Here is a 17,295-nt window from a genome sequence, read left to right on the forward strand (position 1 = left end):
TAATAAATTCTAAAACCTCTTCTAGTTTTTTTTTTTTTTTTTTGTAGGGTGCAGATTGGTAAGTTTTTTTCTTAAAACTTGCCTAAAATCTGTGTGTCCGGCCCTTCGGCATTCCATCTCAGGGCTGAGAATAGGTTGGCCAGTGAGGGGCCAAGAAACCTAGGACTGTTTATAAAAAGAATATCGGCCTTAGAGAGCGGCGGAGAAAGACAGCCAAGCTGGGGTCTGAGATCTGAGGCCCCTGAAGAAGCAGCTCCCCGACTTGGCGCTCGGCGCGGCCAGCTCAGGGCAGGGCCCCAACTCCTCAGACCCCAGAGTCGCCTGCGTAAGAAGCCCCCCTCCCGCCGGACAGGGCCGGTCCCCACGGGGAAGCCCGGCTGGGCCCGGGCCGAGGGCGCTGCGCCGCGGCCTCTAGCTTCTCTTAAGGGCGCCGCGCGGCCAGGCCGGTGGGTGGCGGCGGCCCGCGGCCCCCGGGGATGGCGGCGGCCCGGGCGCCGCGGCGAGGGCGGGATCCGCCAGCAGGTGGCCCCGGGGTCCCGGCGGCGCCGCCTCCTCCCCCCCTCCCAGCCCCACCTCCCGTGGGGGCGGTTAGCGCCCGGACCCGGCTCCGCTCCCCGCCGCGGCCGCCCTCCCTCGGCCCGCCCGCCGCGTCCCCGGGGCCGCGCTCGCCTCGGCCGCCGCCGCCGCCACGTCCGGAAGGTTCTGCCCAGGCCGGCCCGCGGCGAGCGCCCCAGGGGCGCCGGCAGGACCAGATCCCGGCCGGCAAGGCGCTCCTCCTCGCTTCACACCCTGTCCCCAACTCGGTCCCCAACGGAAAGTTCAGCTTCGGATACGTTTTTAAAAAGAAAAAAGAAATTAGAAAGGGTAAGGGGGTGTGTGTTTAGGACACGGGGAGGCGGTGAAGAGGAGGGGGCAACTTCTCCCTGGGAAACCGCCTCCTACCGAGACCCGAAAGCTGAAGCACCCGAGTTCGTTCGAGGTGGTTTTTTCCTTTCCTTTCTCCCCCCTCTGCTGATTGAAGAGACGGACCTTGGTCCTGGCCGCTCCCGCTGCTGGGTGACAAGAGCCAGTGCTGCCGCCGCCGTCGCCTCAGCCGCCGCCTCCCCTCTCGCCCTCCCGCCTCCCTCCCGCTCCCTCTCCCCGGCCGCATTCCCTGCCTCCTTCCTCCTTCCCAGCACCATGGAGTTCTCCGAAAGGAAAAGAAGCAGGAAATCCCAAAGCTTCAAACTGGTGAACCGAGGTGAGCGGCGGGCTCGGGGCGGGGGCCGGGGGTCCTGCGGGTCGGCGCCGGCGGCGGGAGAAAGGACTTCGCGCGGCGTAAACATCTCCGCACCGGGCCCCGCGGCCCCTCGCCCTCGGTGGCGGCTTCAACTCCGGGGGCTCGTCTTCCTGGACCCCCAAACTCCCCTCCCAAGCGGAGTGTCGGAGGAGGGGCTGCGGCGGAGGGGGCTGCGGCCGCACAATTCGGGCCGCGAGGAAAGTTGTGCGGGGGGAGGCTGGATATTATTTAACGTAAACAAGTCGCAGGGCATATCAGGAAATTAGCAAACAATGACACTTGGGGAGCAAAGAGCCTTCTTTGGTGTTCCACTCCTGTGGCTAGGTTGAGGGGGTGGGGGAGAGTTGCCTTTGCATCAGGCCGTGCTCCTAAGAATCCGGACGAATGAATTTTATTCCCCCCCAAAGAGAAAGAAAAAAGGTGGTGGTGGTTCTTTTAAGAAGAAGGAAAAAAGCTCATTAGGTGTAGAAGCCCAGATAAGAATTGTTGACATCCAGCATCTTTTCTAGATATGTGATTTGGGTTGGAAAGATATCTTAGAATAGATCACTTACTAGTCAGATAAGTGTCTCACAGAAACAAAAAAAGTCTTCTAGTTTCTGATCATTTAACAGGTGTATAACACACTCTTTGGGCTTGGGTTATTTTATTAGTGGAGAGTAAAGTTGTATAGAGTCATATCTGTCTGTTCAGTTACTTGTTAGAATCTTTATTTTCCTGATTTGACTTTAAAAAAAATGATGAGTACTAAAGATAAAAACAGACGTACGAATATGTCTTTCAAAATGCATTGTGTCTCCTGAAATTAGAGGTAGGTGACTTTTTTCATTGTAATGTCACAAGTTCTAATACTGAGTTTAGAAAAAAATATTGACTTTAGAACCACTGTGTAAATCAACTTGAGGTCCAAACAAAACCACAGACCCATCCCCTTTTTCTCTGGTGTTTTATCCAGCACTGACATCAGAGTAGAGAGCAAAAACGATGGTTTTAACCACCTGGAGAAGTCACATATAAACTGATGAAAATTAGAGGGCTATTGCAAGTAATAGCGTTTTTCAAAGTAAGCTAAACTAACTGATGTGGATTCAGTAAAGGCTACATTCGTTTAGTCTGAAAATGGTTTGATTATAGACATTTTGAAGATCTAATCATATCTCTTTCCCCCAAATTTAGTTTGGACACCTTAATGAAAGAGGCCTAAAATAGTTTTATATATTCAAAATATTTGGCTCCTTCCACCTTCTATATAAAATTTTTTCCAACACTGCTGATTACTCAATTACTTGTACTTTAAAAGTCTCTTTTGTGACTAGCCTGTTGGTGCTATCTGATTCATTCAGGAATGTAGGCTGTTTTTATATTTATGACTTTAGGGAACCTACTACTTTATCTTAAGAGTGAGAGTAGTTTTATAGACGTTGACCTGTGAGGTCTAAGGCCAAAAGGGAAGAGCTGTTATGAAAGAATGTATATTTTCATGCCTAGGTGATTTTTAGAAATAGGAGATTGCCAAAGCACAGCACAGAGAGAGAGAGAGAGAGAAGCTTGTATTGTGTTTTAAAGTTTGACTGACATAGCAAGTTTTTTCTTTTTTTAAATTACGGGTCTGATTCTCTCTGCTCTGCAGGTGCATTTTTTAGAAAATAAACGATTGCATATTAAAGTGCAGTAGCTGAATGCAAAAGCTTCACTTGTGTGAAAGATGAGAATCTTGCTTTCTTACCCAAATTTTTCTATATTTGAAATAACAAATCAGTATCTTTCAGGTGTGCTCACCTTTAAATTGCTTAATGATGGGTTTTTTTTTCTTTTTTTTTTTTTAACTGAGTAAATTGAAAGAGTGCCAGGTACCTCTAAAGCATACTATTGATAGGCCCAAGAAAATGGGTTGTGGAGATAAATTTGGAAACCTCCCCTGGCTTGTAATTGGGTGAGGCTTTTCTTTTCCTTATAAACATACTTGTCATCTGAAATGAAAGAAGGTTAATAATTGGTATCTGTGGGCAAAATTACTGGGAAAACAATATGATCAAGCAGAGTTGTTTTCTGAAGTCAAAGTAATATTTCAATGTTGTGTACTTTCGTCAGAGTAAGCAAAGTTTTTAGAGATTATTATTGACTACAAGTCTGTGGTTAACTGGGTTCTTGAAAACTATATTTTTAAATTAAAGCATAGATTATGCTTCTAGTCTTTATTGGGATTCTAGTCTGTTGCTTATTCATATTTTGCCAGTCGTTAAAATTCTAATTTTTGATTGTTTTCTCATCCTAGATTATCACCATGAGGTATATACGATCTCAGAATTCAGCAATGATGTTAATGGGGAGGCCAAAGAGACACAACCCATTTTTTTAGGTAGGTTCTAATGTCAATTAATTTCTCAGCAAAACAGCATGGCCATTTGCAATTAGGAAGAAAAAAAAAGATTGTGCAAGAACGGGAAATGTCTGCCATTGCTTAATGTATGACATTCTTTTCAAGACCTTTTATTTTACAGATTGCCAATATATCCCTTATTAACATTGCTAAAAGTTGTAATTTCAGACATAAATGTTTATTAGTGTCTACACACAGTGCTAATTATCACTCACTCACAGAGCCAGATGCTGACTGTGCAGTTCTGTGGCTCTGTGCTCACCCCATTTACATTGCATATTCGCTGGCATGCTTCACTGGCAATAGTTTGTGTAATTGGGGTATTACATCTTTGACATCTGGATAACAGAAATTCAATTTCCAGGAAGCTGCTATTTGTTTGGTTTTGCTTCTGCCTTGGGTGGGATAGAGGATTAATGTGCTGTCTTATTATAATGTCCCTTCACCTCTGTGGCCTGGTTGCTAATCCTGCCATGACAAAATTAAATTAAATCTACAGTCAAAAAGCGTAAGAAAAATAAAAGTGTGATTGCCTGTCTGACCACTTCTTGATAGTCCTAGTTATCACCAAGCAGCTCTTCATTTTCATGGCTTTGTGTTCATTTTGCACCAGCCTTTTTGGTCAGAGAGATCAGCCACAGCCATGCTTGTCTCTTACTGCCCTCATTCCCGGCTCACCTCAGGGACAAGTGAAGCAAAAGTAGCATCTCTGATTCCTTTAGACAAGTGTAGCTATATGATGGTAATGGATGAGTAGGTAGCCATCTGTGTGTAGTTTTTGGTACAGATACTGTTTGTGAAGAACCTGGAATACTTGGTTTGTGATTTGCAAACCATGAGTCAAAACTTAAACCACTTAGGATTTTGCTGGTAGAGTGAAGTACCCATAAAGTAGGAGTGAAGAGTAAATGGTGGCATTTGGCTTCAGCCTTACCTATTCTGGACACCATTGCATCCCCACTTAGTAGAATGAGGGCTGGGAGCTGCACAACAAGGAAGCAGAAAACGAGAAAGTCAGGGCAAGAGTCATTAAAAGCAAGGGCCAGAATTGTCGTATCATAGGAAAGAATTGATAGGATTTAGGGAAGCAGGATTGCCACGTAGATCCAAGGCGTAGTGCTTCAAATTAAGCAACATGAAAGCCAAAGGGTGTAGTGTTGTATCACCTAGATCTCTATTCTGCTTTAAGGAAGAGAAAGGGTGGAGTTGCAGTGGAGTGAAATCAAATAGATACTTAAGCAAAATAAAAAAAAAAAAAAATAGGGAAATATTTCTTACACAAGTGATCATTGAAGGTGTTTAGATCTTTCCAATGAGGGAGAGAATATTACTCAGGCCAGCACTGCTCCACCACCTGTTTACTGTTGTAAGATAATGAAAAACCCAAAGGTTTAAAAAAAAAAACAAAATCCAAAGGTGAAAATCAAGTGAAATGCTATGACCCAGAAAGAGAATATTCTTGGACAGTACTCTTTTGAGTTCCCTAAACTTGATAAGTTGGAATTCTGATTTTGCCATTTGAAATGAAGAATTTACCTAGTAGAAAATTTACATTTATGTTAAGAGTGGTACATCATGTCCTTGTTTTAGTTATTCTCCAAAGAAGCAGGCCTTTTTCCCCTTTTCTGTTGTATACTTGACAAATGGTAAAGCTGCTATACAGTCACTTAGTTTTGAGTATGAGAACGTGGAGGCTGAAGAACTGGAGGTTGCTAGCGCTCAGAATTCAGGAAAAGTACACTTCCGAGGGTGGCAGACATTGCTGCTTTCTTAGCCTGTGTCCATGAAGATATGAGAATATCAGTGAAAGACCAGGCTTGGCATAAGTTTTCAAAGTTACTGGTCGAACAGCCTTTAGATATCAAGAGACAAAAGATTTAGCAGCATAGCAGTGTGGTCCTTGGGTTGTTTCTCAATCTCTTGCTTATGGTGGGGAAAGTGAAATAAGATTCTCAAAGAACATTTTTATTTTGTGATCTCTTGGTCAATAAAAAAAATAGTGGAAGAATAATAACTACACAAACATAATTTCTAGAGCAAAATATCAGTATTTTACTGATGGCATCTGAAACTAAGAATTTTATTGTTGACCATGTTATAACACGGACCTTTCTTAGTTTATAGTTACGCTTCTCAAAAGATAGATTTAAATTATGCTTCTTTCATAATTTGCTAGAATCTTATTGTGGTGTAGAATTCTGTACAAGGTTTACGACATCCGAGGGAGATTGTTACCAGAATATCAAAACAACTATTTCACGTGTACTTCGGTACTAAAACCTGGCCCTGCAGATATTGTATAGCATTTTCTGTGTTTAAACATATATGTTACCTTTGATATTACTTGCGTCTCTAAGATTAACATTCACGTCCCGGGGGGAAAGAGTGCTCCAGAGTTTGGCAGAGGTTCCTACATCAAATCTATTTCTCTGGAGTATTTTTAGGCTTTTTAATCTAACGCATCCAACATGGTAGGGCAAATCGATAGGTGTCCTTATTCATGTGTGAATGGTCTGGCCAAGTAATTTAGGAGTTACTCCTGTATTTTGGGTTTGATAATAGAGTCAGAAAAGCTTACTTTACTCTATGGACATTAACTTTCTTAAGCTGGCTGTGACAGGAACAAGACAAAGATTTGAGTACTGCTTGGAGGGAACGACTTAATTATTTTAAATCAATTCAACAAAGTGGTTTTTGAGAAAATACAATGAATTCAGCACTTTTCTAGAATGGGTGTGGGTTTGGGGATAGCTGAAAAAGTGGAGAGCACAGAGACCCTACTCTCAAGGATTATAATTATCCATTTGGGGAGGTAGGACAAATTCAGATAACAGTTAAGGAGCAATAAATCCAACCAAACCCATTGCCATTGAGTCGATTCTGACTCATAATGACCCTATAGGACACAGTAGAACTGCCCCATAGGATTTCCAAGGGAGCAGACTGCCATGTCTTTTTCTGTGCAGACGTTAGTGGGTTCAAACCGCCGACCTTTTGGTTAGTAGCTGAGCACTTAACCACTGGCCACCAGGGCTCCTTAGGGAGCATTTAGTAATAATAACTGCTACAGTTGTATGAGTGCTTACTATGTGTTTGAGTACTTTACGTGAATGATGTCAATCTTCACATCAAATCTGTGAGAGCCATTATTACCCCCATTTTATAGATGAGGCTTAGAGATGATAGGTAACCTGCCAAGGCCTCACAAGTAGGAAGTGCCACAGCTGGGATTCCGGTGTAGGTCTGCCGGAGCTTGAAGCACCCCACTGTATCATGTCTCTTGTGAACAGTAAATGACAAATGTGGACGATTAAGGCAATGGACAAAAGCAGGGTTGAAAGGGAAAAATCAAATCTAGGGTAGAGTGGATAGTTCTCAAAAGCCTAGACCTTGATCTATATGATAGACTTAGATAGAGAGAAGTTGGAGAAGATTCCAAAGGGGAAGGGCAAGCCAAGGCAGAACCATAAACATCATTATAATCAGACTTGGAGTGTTGTACTTCAGAAAGGGCTTTCACATCTGTTATTTCACTTGATTCTTACGATATACTTGTGAGGTGGTTAGGGTGGATGCTGTTGTTTCCATTACATAGATGAGGAAACTAAAGCTCAGAGTTAAGTGACTTGCTCATAAATAACAGAACCTGGAGTGTACCCAGGTCTCCTATCCAAAGCTCTTTCCTCTCTATCACGTTGAGCCAGGCAAATTCAAGGGTCATTGAAGAGACCTTAGCTGGTAGCAGGGTACTTTTGAAAACTGAATATTTTAATGAGACAATAACAATTCATAACAATGACACAAACATTAGATAAAATCTCTGTAAATATTGGATTATGGTTTAGATGTTCAAAAAAAAAGCCAACCCAGTTGCTGTGGAGTTGATTCTAACTCATGGTGACCCCATGTGTGTCAGAGTAGAAATGTGCTGTGTAGAATTTTCAATGGCTGATTTTTCAGAAGTGGATCACTAGGCTTTTCTTCCGAGAAACCTCTGGGTGGACTCAAACCTCCAACCCGTCAGTTACCAGCCAAGCGTGCCACCAGGCACCACCCAGGGACTCCAGATATGCCGTTATAACCCGTTGCCATCTAGTCAGTTTAGACTCATAGCAACCCTATAGGACAGAGTAGAACTGCCCCGTAGAGTTTCCAAGGAGCGACTGGTGGATTCAAACTGCTGATTTTTTGGTTAGCAGCCGTAGCACTTAACCACTATGCTGCCGGGGTTTCCAGATTAACCGTTACAGGATGTAAATTTCAAACATGTTTGTTCTTCAGGTATTCAAGTAGCCTTTCATTCATTTATTATTTAACTCATATTTATTAAGCTTCAATTATATGCCAGGCCCTCTTCTAGTTGTTGTTTTTAATATTCAGTTCAGTGATAACAACTCTCAGTACCAAAAGCACATGGTATAGTAACCATGTCAGCTGAGCAGAGTTGAGATCTCTGAATTTTTTAATCTCTTTGTGGCGGTTTTCTTGATGACAGTCGTTGCCAGTAAGGCCCAAAGAATCTCCCCAAACAGGACATACTGGGAAAATCCTGCACACTTTTACAAGTTAGGAATTTAGCCCTAACCGCAATGTAATTCCCTTCTTGGAAAATTGGGCGGGTCCTTGTATAAAATGGAAGAGCTCTTCACCTGTAGTTGAGTAGCCTGCTCTTTATCGCTGATTCCCTGGGTCCCTGCATGGTTCTTGTTTGGCCTTCAAAGGCCTAGGGAACTGAGTCCCTCCTTCCAAGTGAAAGGCGGTCCTGACATTTTGCCATACCAGTGCCTGGAGCTCCAAGCAAGAGAAGCATTCTCAAATAAGACAAAGGTCCAAGAGGACCAGCAGAGAGGGGGAGACAGGAACCCCCAAAAGGTATATCTTTTGGAAATAAGAGCCCCTCCTCCCCAAAGCCGCACTCTCAGCACCATGGCCCGGTTGTGTGCTTGTGTCCCTGTCCTTTTCCATATCAGTTCTCCTTTTTGGGGGCAAGGTGGAGTGAAGGGAACAGAAAGCTATGAATATCTCTTGGGATTAGAAATGTAGCCAATAATAATAGGTATCAGTTATCCAGATCTTGTGTGCCAGGCAGTATGTATATGTTATTTCATTGACTTTGTATATGTTATTTCGTTGACTGTCCCATGAAAGGAATCCCTGGTTAGAGCTGTGTCTGCTAACCAAAAGGTTGGCATTTCTACTCCACCGGGCACTCCTTGGAAACTGGGGGGCAGTTCTACTCTGTTCTGTAGGATTGCTATGAGTCAGAATCTACTTGACGGTAATGGGTTTAGTTTTGGTCCCATGAAAGGTATTATTCCTCCCACTTTGTTGTTATTGTCAGGTGCCGTTGAGTTGATTTCTATCCATAGCAGGACTGCCCCATAGGGTTTTCTTGGCTGTGATCTTCATGGAAGCATATCTCAAGGTCTTTTTCTTGTGGATCCACTGGGCGAGCTCTAACTGCCAACCATTTCAGTTAGCAGCCAAGCACTTAACCATTGTGCCACTAAAAAAAAAAAAATCATATTTCCTCTTTAAAAAATGAAGAATTTGAGTTCATAAAGTTATTCAGTGACAGAACTGGGATATAAATCAGGGCCTGTCTATGTCTAGGAGCCCTGAAGGTACAGTGGTTAAGCACTCAGCTGCTAAGTGAAAGGTGGGCAGTTCAAACCTACCAACCACTCTACAGGAGAAAGATGCGGCAGCCTGCTTCCGTAAAGATTTATAGCCTTGGAAACACATGGGGCAGTTCTGCTTTGTCCTATAAGGTCTCTAAGAGCTGGAATTGACTGATAGCAATGGCTTTGGTTGGGTTAGAGAGCAGTTGTGACCTGGATTCTTTTTTATATCCTTTGGAGCACATAGCACCGTGTATTTATAATAGGTACTCAAATAATAGGTATTCAGGTATTTGTTATTTAAGTGCATGAATATATGGGTACTGTTGTGTAGAACTCTGAAGATAAGCTTTGAGATACTATCTCTATACTGAGAATGAGCTGACCTAAAATATACCTCATCTAACTTGAAGAAGCTTTTGTAATATACTAAACAGAAATTTGAGATTTCTGGTGTTGAATTGTGAGGCATAACCTGAAATCTTTTTTTTTTTAAATCTAGAAAAGACCAAAAAGGAAGGTAACTCACATATGAAAGCCAGTGGGGTATTGAATACCAAAATGGAAAAATAGCCTGTGTTCCACTTGTTCAGTGCTCTGCTGTACCATTGGTACAGCTTTATAGAGGTGCTTAAGATAGTACTGATCTGTTTATAAACTGATTTTGACATTGTCTAGTTCTCAGGTTCCACATGAAGAAAGATTTTGTACTTTAATTTAGGAAAATAAAGCTGTGCATTAAATAACAACATTGGTTGTTGGAACAGTGGTGTGGTACAGTGACTTAGCGAATGGAAAAGCCCTTGGCGAATATCATGTTTTTGAGGGAACAGGGACCCTGCGTACAGCTGTATGTGCCAAGGGTGCCCAGTGAGGGGCGAGTGGAGCCGAAACCCAGCTTGCGCTCTTTCAGCAAGACCTGTGTGCGGGGCAGCATCTGTCCTGAGAAAGAGTTACCTTTTTCTGTATCTCATGAAGGCTCTGTGTAGTTTAGCAAGTGCCCTATATGTGAAATGTGTGCTGTGTTGTGATATTTTACTTTTTCTAATCTGATCACAACTCAATCATTAAAAAAAATCTCTACAGAGTATAAAATCTAAAACCAAAAACCCCATTGCCATAGAGTCAATTCTGACTCACAGTGACCCTATAGGATAGAGTAGAACTGCCCATAGAGTTTCCAAGGAGTGCCTAGTGGATTCGAACTGCTGACCTTCTTGGTTAGCAGCCATAGCTCTCAACCACTATGTCATCTAAGGAGATGTATTAGTAATTTGCCTCTCTGGTTCCCATGGGAGTATGGATTTTACTTTTGGAAGAAAATAATATGGCCAGATATAAGATAGAATGAAGATTTTAGAACAGTGTGTTTTCTTCTCAAAGTTAAAAATAGATGGAGGATATTTCTGCAGGAAGTCTGTTTTCTTGTAAGTAACAGATTATTGGAGAGGAAACTACCTGGAAAGGAATGCACCAAGAGTGGCAAGAGGAGGTGGACAGGGGGAAGAAGCAGAATCTCAGACCTATAGTGATTCATCCAGGGAGTGCCTTTAGGATCCTTAAGGATTGTGAGCAATTCAGCCTGCTCCCTTGCCTGAAAGTCTTCATTATCTGTTGCTTTCAGGTTATTTGTCATGCTAAGGAAGCATGACAGGTAAGACCTTGTATGAACTGGCACCTGTCTGCTCCTTTGGGCTTATTCGTTACACAGTGCCTCTCATCTTCCGTGCTTTAGCCATACCAAACCAGTTTTAATTCCTGGCACCGGGCCTACTTCGTCACCCTGTAGGCCATGCACTTTGATGCTTCCGTGCCTCTGCATATACCATCACTGCTGAGAATGCCACACTTCCACCTGCCCTTCCTCATTGGCTCGGTTCTTTCCTATCCCTTAAGACCACAAGTTGATGCAACTTCCTCCAGGCAGTCTTCTCTAATTCCCCCTTTTACTTTCCCTTCCACAGTATTCTGTACATATGTCTATCAAAGCAAGGAACTTTAGTTTACTTGTATATCTCTCCAACTAGATTGTAAACTGCCTAAGGGTTTTCTTTGTATCCTTACTGCCCAGCCCTGTTCTAGTCACATAACAAACATCAATAAATGCTTGATGAATGAGTGATTTTACCTCTAAGCTCTCATCCTAGCTGATTTGGATGAAAATTTACATGTCCATCTTAATAGCTAACACAATAGAATGTTTATTTTTCAGTTAATTACATATTTTTTCTTTTTCATTAGATTAATGGCAGAGCCCCTTTTAAAGTTTAACTCTGAAATAGGATACAGTTCTGTGCCCTCGTGCGTGTGCCATTCCTCCCCCCGCCCCAATACGCTGCCGGTCTGTTTATCTAGAATGCCCTCCACTCATCTTGTCTGTGTGATTCTTTATTCATCTTGCAAGTCTCAGCTTGAATTCCTTCAGGGGAAGACTTTGAGTTTTAAGTGTGTATTATATTCCCAATGCACAGTGCTTGGCACATTGACCGTCAGTAATTATTTTTGAGTAAATGAACAAGTACCACATTAAAATATGTTAAAATGTAAGTCACCACCAGTTATCAGCTGCTCTGAGTGGGACAGTTTATTTAGTGAGATTGTTTTCTTGTGCAGGACTGTCCGTGCGTTGCGTAGGGTCTTGATCCCACCCTCTAAATGCTGGTAGCATAAATGGGTATAAATGTTAGTTACATCCAACCTAAGGAGCCCTGGTGGTGCAGTGGTTAAAGCACTCAGCTGCTAACCAAGAGGTCGCCAGTTCGAACCCACCAGCCGCTCCACAGGAGAAAGATGTGATAGTCTGCCTCCATAAAGATTACAGCCTTGGAAATCTTGTGGGGCAGTTGTACTTTGTCCTGTAGGGTTGCTATAAGTCGGAATCGACTTGACAGCGATGGGTTGGTTTGTGGTAGGATCCAGCCTACTCACTGTGACCTAACAACACCCCTACAGAATGGAATGCAAGGCTAATTGCCTCCATGAACAACTGCTTCCTTTGCCCTGAGACCAGAAAAACGAGATGGTACCTGGCTACCATTACTGAAAGCTTTGATCAAAGACTCTATAGAAAAATTCTGATCAAAAGGGGGGAAATGGAGGAGAGAATTTTAAGTTTTCATGGAATCCAGACTTTCTGGATCTATTGGGGCTGCATGAGCCCCTAAAATTATTACCCTGAGATAATCTTTAAACCTTAAACCAAAATATCCTCTGAAGCCTTCCTAAAACCAAATGATAGTTTTGCTTGACTAGTAAAGAACATCTGCCTTAAGCATTATGTTCTTTTAAGAACCATCTATATGGGATCAAAATTGACAACAGCAGCTTGAAAGCATAGGAAGCCTAGGGGGTGACAGTGAGTTTATGTTAGTGGGGGAGGAACAGTTTGGAAGAGGAGGGTGAGAATGGCTGCACAACCTGAAGAATATGATCGGTGTCACTGAATTGTACATGCAGAAATTGGTGAATTGGTATATGTTCTGCTGTGTATATTCTCAACAACAACAGCAAATAAATTATTACTCCCCCCCCCAAAAAAAAACCCCTTACATAGGTGAGCTAGATAGTGATCCTTAGCAAGCCAAGGCTGTGGGTTCAGTCATCTTGAGGAAAACAGCTTTGAGCATTAAAAACTACGCCATTGCCATAAACTGAACACCCTTCTGTAGTCAGTTGTCTCACAGATGCCAGTCTAAAGGGGAGCAAATGATAGGCTGTGGTGGCCCAGTTCAGCTACATCACCATAACTGGAAGCAAGAGATCAAAGGGCACATCCCTTTGATGGTCAGGTTGCTGTGCCTCCTTTCTATCCAAAGGATAGCCTATTACAAGCATATATGATAATATATTTTAAAATCATTAAGAAGTTTAGACAGATTTTCTTTCAGTATTCCAGACAGTCCATATCTTTATGAATAAGAACCGATAAAATTGTTTTCTTAGTATTGTAAGTTTTTTCAAACTTGTAGAAATATACTGTGTTATTTGAATTCCAAGGGTCTTACAATGTTTTTTACTTGGAAATCAAATTTTATATCGGAAAGGTTAATGGAGAAAACTAATTATGCTCTCTGGTAACCAAATGTGTGATGAGACATTTGTCTCTGTAATTAACAGCAAGGAACTTTTATAGTTTCATAAAATCGAATGTTACATAGAGTATTCTGTGAGCATTTGTTTGGATGAGGTGTCCAGAACAGAGATGTTTATGGGTGATATAAAGTTGAACTGAAATGTAATGCAGGTGTCTGTGCATCTCACAGCATTTCTCATTGTTGAAATGGAAGCCAGAAGATTAATAACTTTACTTTGTCATGATAAAATAAGTAATGTGTTCTTGGAACAGTGGTACGGTACATAAGTTACTCAGTAATTCCAAGAATTTATTCTGTTCCAGGAATAATATTCTTAACAATTTATTTTTACAGAAAAAGTTGATGCAACATAATAGACTCTGAAGTTGCTTGTGTGTTTAATGGAATTATATCTCAAATATGACTTTACACCTACGTATAAAATGTAAAAATCCCCACAAAAATACAAGGTTAAAAAAAAAATTAAAACTGAAAAGTCAGGAGATGCAAAAGTTAAGGTTCTTCTGTTAACGTTCACTCATTCTCATTGCACATACATAATTTTTTCGATTACTAGCAAGACTTGAATGGGGGCCTTAATACGCATTGTGTAAAGGATGGCTGAGAAGGATTTTCTGCAGGAGCATTAGCTTTAGCATTTCTCCATAAGGTTAATGTTTTGCTGTTTAGCTCGACTCTTAAGAGAGAGCACAGTGCCTTTAGCATCAAGGAGACGTGTGGTCCAAATCTGATCTGTCTTCCTCTGATTTACTTTGGTCATTTTGGGCAAGCAGCTTAGTCTTTTCATTTGTCAAACGGGGGAAGCTATATCCTCCATTAGGTAGGAAGAAAATGAAGATGAGATATGATCCTTTGGGAAAGCTTTCCCAAGAAGACATGACTGTGTATTGGCCCAGATGGCCTGTACTTGCCACCTCCCTACATGCTCCATAGAAATTAGGAGAACTTCCTTCACAGATGTCACAGAAGTTGGTTTACCTCTTAGACATCAGTAGTGTTTTCGTCAACTTCCCTCAACTCATACCTTCCCATCATATTTGGCACGAGAATGTATTTATTCTTGTATTCATTTTGTAGCTATTTATTAGATAGTCACTAGTGCCAGGCTAAAAGATTTTAAAACTCATTAGATTGTGATAAGAAAAATTAAGGTTTCTGCGGGAACATAGAACAAGGGCCTCACATAGAACAAGGGCCTCACGAGGCCCAGGGGATTAAGGAATACAACCTTTGAGGACATGACATTTGGGACCTGAAGGATAAGTATGGGTTGGGGGCGAAGGTGCAGAAGGGACATGTGTTAAGTCCAGGAGGTGAGAGCACCTCTGAAGAACTCAAAGACTTTCATTATATGTAGAGCAGAGGGTCTTTGGCTATACGTTACAGTCGCTAATTAGATTCTGATTTAATTGTTCTGAAGTGAGACCTGGGCACTGGTAATATTTTAAAAGTTGTCCAGGTGATTCTAATGTGCACCCAGAGCCAAGAGCCACCATGTATATTGAGGGAGAGGTGTGGCAAAAGCCCAGACTAGAGACATAGGCAAAGGGGGCCAGATGTGGAGGGCCGTATTTGCCATGTTGGAAGATAGTCTTCTATCCTGAGGATATTGGCAGCATCCCACTGAGGTATTTCATGTAATTAGATTTGCATTTTAGAAAGATCACTCAGGCTTCAGGGTGGAATATAGATGGGAGGGAGCAATACTGAAGGTTTTTGGCAGTAGCCCCATCAAGTGATAATGGGAATGGGAGTGAAGTAGAGGGATTCAGACATAATTTAGAAGTCGAAATAAGTAGGACTCAGTGATTAATTGGATGCGAGAGGAAGGGGAAGAGGAATAACTCCCAGGTTTCTGTCTTGGACAGCTGAGTTGTTGCATTTATTAAGGCGTGGTTATGGTCCAGGTAAAGTACATTTTTGGATGTAATTTTTAGGTTGTGTTTGAAATGTCCGAGTGGGGCTGTCCAGTAGGCAATTGATGGGTGGGTCTGGAACTCCAAGGCGAGGTCTGGGCTGTAGGAATAGATTTGCGCGTCCTTGAATGTAGGTGGTCATTGGCACAAGGAGAGAGGATCGGTTGATCTCGAGAGCGTGGAACATGAGAAGATTGCCTAGGACGGTGTCCTAAAAAACTTTGACATTGAAGCTAGTGTTTTTCACACCAGCAGCTGTGATCTATAAGTGGGTAATGAAATCAAATTAGTGGATTGTTACCCTCACTAACTACAACAATAACAACAGCAATAATAACAAGAAGAAAAATAGAACAGAAAATATCAAAGTACTGTGCATGTAGGAAGGATAAATTTGTGAAACTTGTTTTAGTTACACGCATGGTATAAAGGAAGCTGGGCAGTGCAAGTGGTTTACCATCGACCGCTAACCTAAAGATTGGTGGGTCAAACCTGTCCAGTGGCTCTGTGGAAGAAAGGTCTGGCGAACTGCTTCCATAAAGATTATAGCCAAGAAAAAACCCTGTGGAGCAGTTCTACTCCGTAAAACATGGAGTTGCCGTTAGTCAGAATTGACTCAAGGTTTGGGTTTGTTTTTGTATGTACATGTATGTGTAGGTGATCATGAAAAATGCATTTCTTTCTGGGAAACATGGTCAAAAATATTTGAAAGCCACTGATTTAAGGGATCATTACCTTGCCTCTGGAGATTTCCCATTAGTTTTACTCGAGAAGACTGCCAATCCCCAGGTACCTTTGGGCCCAAAGTTATCAGAGTTCCTTGATATCTTTGGGAAGAAAAAGTGATCTGAAGGATCTTTTTTTTACTATTTCATGGTCATATGTATTATTTACATTGAAGATGAAACTGCAACAGCATGTGTATTTGACTTTCAATATTTTAAAAATTAGCATGACTAAAGAAATGTAAAGCAGCCAGTCCTTCCACCACGTTCATTCTTAACTGATTCATTATGTTGATCTCAGTAAGCATCTCAGTAGGGAGGGGAGATTTGCACATCTGTATTAGGATGCTTTTAGAAGTTTTCTGTAGAGCAGAGTAGAGGATCAACATTTCAAATTATATTGAAAAGCGTTGTCTTTTTCCAAACAGTAAATTACGAGTATTTTATATCTTACCAAGCAAAGGCAAGATTTTGGTTCTAATATTATAGGAATTTAGAAACCGCTCCTAATCTATAATCTTTATATATACACATTTTTCAGCCTTTTAAAAACTTTCGCTATATTTTTCATAAAAGCATGAACACAAATTCTTAGTTGACTTTTTCCAAGTTTTAATCTTTGGCCTTGGTAAAACTAACAGGATTCACAGGAGCCACGTCTCCAATTCAAAAGGAAATATTTGAGCCTCTTCCTTAGTTTGAAGCAGTACAATTAAGTCAGAATCCCAGAAACAAAATGTATTTGTTTTAGGACAATTATTATGTAAAGTCTACTCTTAGGAATTGTTTGGGGACTAGTTCATCGTAGATAAGGGAAATAAAATGATTTGCATTCATTTGATCATAGTATTGTTTGGTTCAGTGATTTCACTGTTTCTACCATGTGTGTTAACATAATTGGGTGGTTAAGGAGCTAACTGGTTTAAAGGGCACCTGACACATGTCATAAGAGCTTCCTAGATACCATGCAGCGTGACTGTTTCAAGAATGGATTCTTTCCTGCCATTCAGCTAGTTACTTGAGCAGTTCGGTAGAATTTTGAAGAGTATAGACCTTGGAGGCTAACAGATCCAGTTCAGATCTCTAACTAACCACTTAGTCTTCATTTTCTCCTGGGTAAAACATAAACATCAGTGTTCCTGTCTCTTAGCTTGCTATCAGAATTAAATGTAGGGGAGTGCTTACCAGAGGTTCTGGTACATAGTAAGTGCTCTGTAATGTAGCATTAACACATTTTCCTCTTAAATAAATCTAAATTCCTTTTAAAAGTACATGGCTTG

General features: G+C 41.7%; 1 protein-coding gene across 2 annotated transcripts in view; it reads left to right on the forward strand.

Annotated features, from left to right (window-relative positions):
- The first annotated feature begins 279 nt into the window (after positions 1–279).
- The window catches only part of BEND7 (BEN domain containing 7), a 125,237-nt gene continuing 108,221 nt past the window's right edge, over positions 280–17,295 (forward strand). Inside the window, exons 1-3 of one of the 2 annotated variants that reach the window (XM_049881966.1) lie at positions 280–325; positions 1,022–1,240; positions 3,555–3,638. In XM_049881966.1, the coding sequence (XP_049737923.1) occupies positions 1,180–1,240; positions 3,555–3,638 (145 nt within the window). In that variant the 5' untranslated portion in view covers positions 280–325; positions 1,022–1,179. Of the gene's footprint in view, positions 326–638; positions 865–1,021; positions 1,241–3,554; positions 3,639–17,295 lie in introns of those variants that run through there. The other variant, XM_049881965.1, reaches the window with a different exon arrangement.

Source organism: Elephas maximus, chromosome 4 (genome assembly GCF_024166365.1).
Source record: "Elephas maximus indicus isolate mEleMax1 chromosome 4, mEleMax1 primary haplotype, whole genome shotgun sequence".
NCBI lineage: Eukaryota > Metazoa > Chordata > Mammalia > Proboscidea > Elephantidae > Elephas > Elephas maximus.